Raw genomic sequence first — 8688 nt, 5'->3', positions numbered from 1 at the left:
CTTCTCTAGGCCAGTCCCATATCCCGCCTCCGCGCTCCCACCCGCTCCCCAGGCGTCGCATTCCATCCCCGTCCACCCACTCTTTAACCATTTCCTTTTTGATTTCCGCAGCAGCAACCCAGTTGTCCCCCCCCCCCCCCCCCCGCTAGATCCCTTTCTAGCGTGATTGCTCCCCCCATATTACTTCTGCAAGTCAGCTGACTTCAACTGACCCCGGCTACTCCTGCTCACTCCTTGACCCCCCCGTGTGGGGAACTCCCATCCGCCTTGCGCCTGTCTTCCCGCCATAATCTTTCTGGCGCGGGAACATCCCTTTATCTGACCCGCCTCTTGTGGCGCAGCTCCCTTTCCTCTCCCCCTCCCATTCCTCATTCTCCGCTTCTTTCTTTCTCCCTTCTTTCCCCCCTCACCGGCGCCCACATTTCCTAGTGTCTCCCCCCATCCCAATTTACTTCTCTATTTACATCAACCATAACAATAACAATAACATTCCCTACAGTATCAGTCCCTCAGTTCCGATCCAATTTCTCCTCTTTAATAAAGGTCCATGCTTTTTCCGCCGTATCGAAATAATGGTGTCTCTCCTGGTACGTAACCCATAGTCGTGCCGGCTGCAGCATCCCGAACTTCACCTTCTTTTTGTGTAACACCTCCTTGGCTCGGTTAAAACTCGCCCTCCTTCTCGCCACCTCCGCACTCCAATCCTGGTACACCCGTACCACTGCATTCTCCCATCTGCTACTCCGCACCTTTTTAGCCCATCTCAGGACCTCTTCTCTATCATTAAGGCGGTGAAATCGCACGATTGTCGCCCTGGGTGGTTCTCCCGCTTTTGGTCTTCTCGCCGGGATCCGATGTGCCCACTCCACCTCCAAGGGGCCCGTAGGGGCCTCAGCTCCCATCAATGAGCTTAGCATCGTACTTACATAAGCTCCACAGTCCGCTCCTTCCACTCCCTCAGGGAGACCCAGTATCCGAAGGTTCTTCCTTCGCGCTCTGTTTTCTAGGGCCTCAATCCTTTCAATGCACTTTTTATGGAGTGCCTCGTGCGTCTGTGTTTTGACCGCCAGGCCCAGGATCTCATCCTCATTATCCGTCACCTTCTGCTCCACCACGCGGAGCTCTGTCTCCTGGGTCCTTTGTGCCTCCTTGAGCCCCTCAATTGCCTGTAGCATCAGGGTCAGCACCTCCCTCTTTAGTAGCTCCACACACCGTCTCAGGAATTCGTCTTGCTCGGGCCCCCATGTCGCCTGGGCTTTCTCCGCCGCCATCTTGTGTCTTCTCCCTTTCTGTCCCTTTCGTCGAAGATTCCTCGCGCTGCAGCCGCCGCCGCCGATATTTTCCTCTTTCGTTGGGGGGGGGGGACTCCCTATTCACTCACCCCACACCGGGTTTCGTCGCCCAAAAATTTCCCGTTGGGGCTCTTAAAAGAGCCCGAAGGTCCGTTGGAGCTGGAGCCGCCGAAACGTGCGGCTTAGCTGGTCATCGCCGCAACCGGAGCGGAGACCCCATTTGTGACGCCGAAGGGGACCCTGAGGAAGTGGAAGAGCCGGCCGGCTGCTTCGAAGGCAGTATAGGGGCGGTCTTTTGGTCGGATGGGGAGCTGGTGGTAGGCGGATTTGAGGTTGACCGTGGAAAATACTCGGTATTGGGCGATTTACCATTTCCGCGATGCGAGGAAGGGGGTACACATCAAACTGCGTGAATCGGTTTATGGTCTGGCTATAATCCACGATCATCCGTTTCTTATCCCCGGACCGGACTACCACCACTTGTGCTCTCCAAGGGCTGTTGCTAGCCTCGATGACCCCCTCTCCCAGTAAACGCTGGACCTCTGACTTGATAAGTCATATCTTGGGCACTGTACTGCCGGCTCCTGGTGGCGACGGGCTTACAGTCGGGAGTGAGGTTCGCGAATAGCGAGGGGGGGTGCAACTTTCAGTGTCGCAAGGCAGCATACCGTGAGGGGGGCAAGGGTCCACCGAACTTCAGTGTCAGGCTTCGGTGGCTGCACTGGAAATCCAGTCCGAACAGCCGTGGGGCACAGAGGTGGGGGATATAAAATTTGAAACGGGTGTACTTGGCGCCCTGGATCGAGGGATCCGCGATACAGTACCCCTTGATTTGTACCGAGTGGGACCCGGATGCGAGGGTATGGTTTGGGACGCGGGATGGGTGCGCAGGGAGCAGCGCCTCACCGTTTCAGGATGGATAAAGCTCTCCGTTCTCCCGGAGTCGAAGAGGTATGCAGTGTCGTGCCCGTTGACCTGGACCTGCATCATAGAGTTCTGCAGGTGTTTTGGCCGAGTTTGGTCGAGGGTGATCGCACCCACTCATGGGTAGTCCGAGTCGGACTCGTAAAATGGCCGCCGCCGGCTGCGCGTGTCGGGTCGAGAAGATGGCCGCCGACAAGGTGGCCGCTCCCATGATTTGCACGAGGCTGATGACGCATCAGAAGGGGGCGTGTCGGGTTGGTGCGCAGCCTCATTGCGAGGTCTACGGGCCTGAGAGCCTGATTTTCGGGCCGGCTGTTCTTTGTTCTTCTGGCCCCTGGGTCTGGCCAGGCAGACCTTCGCAAAATGTCCTTTCTTCCCGCAGTCGCTGCAGATCGCGGAGCGGGCTGGGCAGCGTGGGCGTGGGTGCTGGCCCTGACCGCAGAAGTAGCACGATTCCCCCGAGCACTGCCGGCAGGTAGAGAGCAGATGCCTGGCGTGTACCTCATTGATAGGCTTGACGAACCGCTTGCGGAGTAGCTCGACCGCCTCTTCATAAGTCGTCACCTTTTCGAGCGTGGCGGAGATTCTGTGACTCACCCGGGCGTGGAGTAGGCGCAGCTTGCGTGGCCCCAGGATGGGAGTCTCTGAGGAGTCCAGGTAAGCCTCGAAGCATCGGAGCCAGTATTTAAAAATTTCCTTTGCCTCCGGTGTCCGTGCTTCCAGGTTGAGCTTCTCTGGTTTTTGGCCTGCGCCATCCTGATGTAGTTTAGTTTATTAAATTGTGGTACCCTCAATAACGACACTTAAAGTGTAAACAGTAAAGAAGGCTTTAATAAACTAAGAACTAGGCTAGAGCCAAGACATGTGCTAACTGCTGAACTGCCCACAAGGCGGCCCCTTATATACGGCTCACAGATGGGCGGAGCCGGAGGCGGAGTTCCCCAGGGTTCCATGCCCGGTCTTAAAGGGGACATCACCTTACATGATGACAAGGGTACAGTGTTACAGTAACCGTTCATCACAATTATAGTTAGAGATGGCTTTCTAATCAGGAGGACAGGTTTGCTGACATAGTCGAGGCTGGCATTTTGAAAGGGTATATGTGGGAACCTGAGACCACAAAAAAGGTAGTCAAATGCATTGCTGTTTGAAAGAGGGAATAAATAATTAAGTTTAACAATAATAGTAACTCAGCAGAACAGTTGTAACAGTAATAACTGTGAAATATAAACAGGAACTCCAGTAAAAACAGGTCTTGCTTACAGGTCACCCTCTTGTAACCTGAAAAAGCTGCCAAAGTCTGCACATGCTCAGAACCTTCAACAGACGCCAGAGAAACAATTACATTGGAGAAAGGCTTATAAGAACACTCTGTACTCAAAATGACACTCTGTAACAGTACGTTTGAGAGAACCATATGTTCTTGGGATCTTGAGTGATCTGGTGTGTGCCAAACCCGGCCACAAATCAGGAGAGATGAGCTGAGATGGGGTGAAGATTGAAATGACTGAGGATGAGCGCAAAGGCTTAGGCAGGAAAGATTTCTTGAAGAAAAATCGGGCAGGGCTTGAGACTGGTAATAAATTAACATTTTAAAGGAAAGCTGAGAAGTGTAGTACATGATCGGATGCTCAAAGGAGGAGGAGGTGCCAGAAGACTAGGAAGAAATTGTGATTTGGTGATAAAGGTCACATCTCTCCATTCACTGATAAGATTGTAAATGAAGGTGTGGTGCTGCCAGTGTTGGGATTAGGAATGAGCTGATTGACCAACGTTATCAATCAAGCTTGTCAACTTCTGTCAAAGTTGTGTACTTTTGAAACCCTGTAAGATACTGACCTCTAATGCTCCTTTATTCATAATAGACGTCAGCATTTTTACCTTGGTTGGTTGGGTGCTCCTGAATATTATTGTTCGATGAGATTCAAAGGTGCAGTTTATGTATATTTAAAATCGAAGCAAGTAAACTTTGTGCAGATACCAGACAACTGGCATGTACCTACTGTGCCGGGGGCAGTTTGCTAGACAGCTGGTTCGTGATGCAGAACGAGGCCAGCAGTGCGGGTTCAATTCCCGTACCGGCGGAGGTTATTCATGGATGCCCTGCCTCAAGTTAAATCACTACCAGTCAGCTCTCCCCCCTCGAAGGGGAAAGCAGCCCATGGTCACCTGGGACTGTGGTGACTTTACCTTTTACCTACTATGACACATGTCCACTGGGCCCAGTTCAGTTCTCCACCAAGTGCTGGCATTGCAGCCGAGGACCCATCAGCACCAAGACGATATGGTGATCGATAACCCCAAACAGCTCAACGCACATCAGCTGTCACATCCCTCGTGGGGCCTCGACTGACTATGAATAAGTCCCCATTTCTCCTCTAACCTGCCACAAGGCGGAATTCACATTTCCAAGCTACCGCAGGCTCGGCGCCTGGCAACGTTCTTCAGAATTTTGAGGGACCAGAAAAATAATAACAATCAGTGAATAAAATCATCACGTTGCGTGGTACTTAAAATATTCCTACGCTTCACGCTGTACCTAGCGGCAGCATTTATTTTACCATCAAGAGTTTTAATTTCGCATTTTGCCATTATTTGTTTGGTTGTGATTTACGGTTCAAATAAATGAAAACCCTACAGCAGGTCTTGTCCCCCCCCCCCCCCACCCCTGAAAATGCATTAATTTTATCCCTCTGAGAAATAACAGTCGGACCCCACCCTGTAGTAGGTACGTTTATAAATATATAATTCAGACCCCCCCCCCCCCCCAATATGTTATTACGATTAACGCAGACGACACTCTATCCCCCCGCTTGAACTCTGAATGTGTGCACACTGCAACCCCCTGGTGTTTCCAGTACATTGTTTAATCCTGAGCTGCGAAAGGCTCCATCCTCACAGCTCGTCATCCTCTCAGAGAGAGAGAGAGACGCCCTTTCCAAAGGGATCCTCCTCCGGACACGGCTCCACGGTGCAGACGCCGACACACACACACACACAAAAAAAAATGGCACAGAAAAACACGGCGAGGAATCGGAAAGAAAGAAACAGCTGGGGTAAGTCGGACATCTCTGGCCGGTGCGGCCGCCCGAATGTTGAAGCCCGCGCGGAACATTGGCGCCTTCTTCGGGGGAGAAGGAGGCGGCGGCCAGGGGAAGGAAGGAATCAGTGCAGGAGGCATGATCATTGCTGTTGTGGGTTGAGGAGGAGGGGGGGGGGGGGGGGGGGGGTATTTATTAGCCTCCCAAGTGTTGGTTGAACAGGGCGGCTTTGAAGGACGAGCTTGGTGCCTAAAAAGGCAGCACTAAACATTAACTAAGCCGTCGCTCTTTTGAGCATTCCCCAGCCAGCCTTGCATTGGGTCTTGTGCATTATTTTTATTTTGTGTGTGTGTGTGTGTGTGGCAGCCGGCGGACTCAACGCGCGGCTTGTGCTTATTCTGATAGGCCTTCAACTTGTTAGTTGAATAAATAAATACACACACACATAAAGGAAGAATGCGCGCACTGTGCACCAGCCAGGATTTGGAGCTCGGATGCATGGCTGCGAAGGAATTTGCTGCTGCAGACGTCCTTAATTCTGCAGTGATCCGCCCTTGGAGAAGGGGTGAAGTGCCTCAGTTTTTAAAGGGGTTGGCGAGAAGGAGAATCATCTCTCCGTTGCCCTTGTGCTCTCTCTCCTCTTCCCCCAATCCCCATATACAGTACTCAAAAAGCAGAGGCTATGCATCTCATTCTTCATCTTCATCATTACCTAGCTCTTGGGGAACAAACACTTCCAGACATGTAAACCACACCACCGCCCACAATGACGTTTGTTTTCCCACACCCGGACAGGCAACGCGTTGAAGTAATTTTATTTCTCGCGTTTTCATTTCATGATTGGGAATGCACAACTGTAATGATTGGGGTCCAGAGCAGTTCACTGGACAATGTTGCCTACTTAATGCCAAATGTTGCCTGCTTAATCTGGTGTCAAATCCACATACCTATCCAGCATGGGAAACACGTTTCCAGTAGATGTATAAAACAGTTGTCAAAATGATCAGAGCACCTGCTGTTGACGTGGTGTAGGTGACATGATCTCATATCTCATGTTTAGTGGTACTTCTCTCCACTTCACCACCACTGGAACCCAGATCCCCCCCCACCCACCCCCAACTGCTGACCACCCAGTTCATCTTTCTGGCTTCCAATTTAGCTTGTATTGTTTCATATTGATATTAGTCTCTCTCCGCAGGTAGCATCCCCTCACCTAGAAATCTACTGTCATGAGCCCGCTTCTGAAAAGATAAAGCCATGACCCACTGCCCTTGCCAACTTTCCTTTCCACTCCAAAGTTCTGAACTGTGTTCTTGCCGACCAAATTCATGCCTACCTTTCCCAGAATTGAGGAGTTGGAGCCCTTCCAATCAGGTATGTATCACAGGAATGTAAAGTCACCATAGTGAGGGCCACAGTCTCCCTTTCAGGGAGAGAGCTTGACTGGTGGTGATTTAATCTGAGGATCACAACACCTCAGGCGAGGGGCAAGGTTGAAGAACCTCAGCCGGTACAGGAATTGAACCTGCGCTGTTGGCGTCGCTCTGCATCACAAACCAGCTGTCCAGCCAACTGAGCTATAATACAAAATAGCTCTTATCAAAGTCATAAGTGACATCCTATGTGACTGTGCCAAAGGTGAACCATCCCTCTTCATCCTCATACTGAGACATGTTGGGCCATACCCTCCTCCACTCCTCTCCACCGTCATCCAAATGGGTTGGACTTCATTTGCCTGATGCCGTTCTTATCTATCTAAATCATGGCCAAAGAATCATCAGCAATGGCTTCTCATTCCTCTCCTACACCATTACCTCTGGTGTTCTTCAAGGATCTATCCTTGCCCCTCCCTTTCTCATTTACATGCTGCTCCTCTGTCACATCAACTCAAAACATAGCATCTGTTTTCACATGACACTGATGACATCCAGCTCTATCTCACAACCACCTGTCTTTAACACCACTAAATTGTCAGGCTGCTTGGCTGACATCCTGGATTGGGGAACAGACCTTTGCTTTGACTATGTATTGGTAAGACTGAAGCCATTGGTCAGGATTTTTTAGCCCCACCCACCACAGGGATCTTCCAGTCTCAGCAAAAGTCAATGGACACCCACGGTGGCTGCCGCCATGGTGGGGCTGCACGTTGGCACAGTGGTTAGCACTGCTGCCTCAAAGCGTCAGGGACCCGGTTTTAATTCAGGCCTTGGGTGGCTGTCTGTGCGGAGTTTGCACTTTCTCCCCGTGTCTGTGTGGGTTTCCTCCGGGTGCTCCGGTTTCCTCCCACAGACCAAAGATGTGTGGGGTAGGTGGAATTTGCTGTTTAATTTTCAAAATAAAATGTGGGGTTACAGGATAGGGCAGGGAAGTGGGCCTAGGTAGGGTGCTCTTACAGAGTGTCGGTATAGACCTCCTTCTGCACTGTAAGGATTCTATGAAATCTCAGCCATTGCTTTTGGTTCTTGCTACAAACCCCATTCCCCAGCCACAAATCCTATTTCTCACCCTGGCAACTTTCTGAGACTGAGCCAGACTGATCACAACTTCAGTGTCATATTTCACCTCAAGCTGAGCTTCCAGCCACATATCTACGCCATCACTAATAATACCCATTTCCATCTCATGACCCTGGCCCTTCCTCAGCTCACCTGGTGCTGAAGCCATGATCACAATTTGTTACCTCTAATCTTATTCTAGTGCACTCACAGCTGTCCTCGCATGTTCCACCCTCTGTAAACTTGAGGTCATCCAAAAATCTGCTGCCTACCTCGCAGCATATCTTGTTCACCCATCACCCCCATGCTCACTGACCTATATTGGCTACTGATTGAGCAACATCTCAATTTCAAATTCTGATCCTCCTTGTTTTCAGATCTTCTCATGCCCTATTCCCCTCTACCTCTGTAATCTCCTCCAGCATAACAACCGTTCAAGTTATCTACAACTCCTCCCATTCTGATCTTTTAAGCATCCATGATTTTAATCATTCCCCAGTGACAGCTGGGCCTTTAGCCACCAAGGCCCTAAATTCTGGAATTTCCTCTCTCTGCTTCTCTCTCTTCCTTTAACATGTTTCTTAAAACCCTACCCGTTTTACCAGGCCATCTCTTAATGTGACTCTGTGTCTAATTTTGTTTGATAGTCCTTGAAATGTTTTATTCCATTAAAGATGCTGTATAAATGCAAATTATTGTTGTAGTAGTCTATTATTAGTGCTGTCTTTCTTTTATTAGAATCTATGGTAAACTCATAGATTGAAGAGCAAGAAGCCAATTTTGGAGAAAGGAAGGAAACAGAAGGGTGGTTAAAATTTTAAACTCTGTAGAGCTAGTGGAATTGTTATGAAGGCTGTGAAATATACTTTCAGAGCTGAACCAGGTAGCATAGTAGATGGAAGAGAGCTGTGGGCAAATGAGGTAATAAGTAGAAAT

At 50.2% G+C, this 8688-nt stretch overlaps 1 protein-coding gene across 2 annotated transcripts in view; it reads left to right on the top strand.

Moving 5' to 3' along the window:
• Nucleotides 1-5076: 5076 nt before the first annotated feature.
• The window catches only part of atl1 (atlastin GTPase 1), a 105043-nt gene continuing 101431 nt past the window's right edge, over nucleotides 5077-8688 (top strand). The window contains exons 1-2 of one of the 2 annotated variants that reach the window (XM_072489785.1): nucleotides 5077-5272; nucleotides 6456-6631. In XM_072489785.1, the coding sequence (XP_072345886.1) occupies nucleotides 6586-6631 (46 nt within the window). In that variant the 5' untranslated portion in view covers nucleotides 5077-5272; nucleotides 6456-6585. The remainder of the gene's footprint in view (nucleotides 5273-6455; nucleotides 6632-8688) is intronic. The other variant, XM_072489784.1, reaches the window with a different exon arrangement.

Source organism: Scyliorhinus torazame, chromosome 2 (assembly GCF_047496885.1).
Source record: "Scyliorhinus torazame isolate Kashiwa2021f chromosome 2, sScyTor2.1, whole genome shotgun sequence".
NCBI classification, from domain to species: Eukaryota; Metazoa; Chordata; class Chondrichthyes; order Carcharhiniformes; family Scyliorhinidae; genus Scyliorhinus; species Scyliorhinus torazame.
The sequence above is the reverse complement of the archived record's forward strand: the minus strand, read 5'-3'. Positions and strand labels throughout refer to the sequence as shown.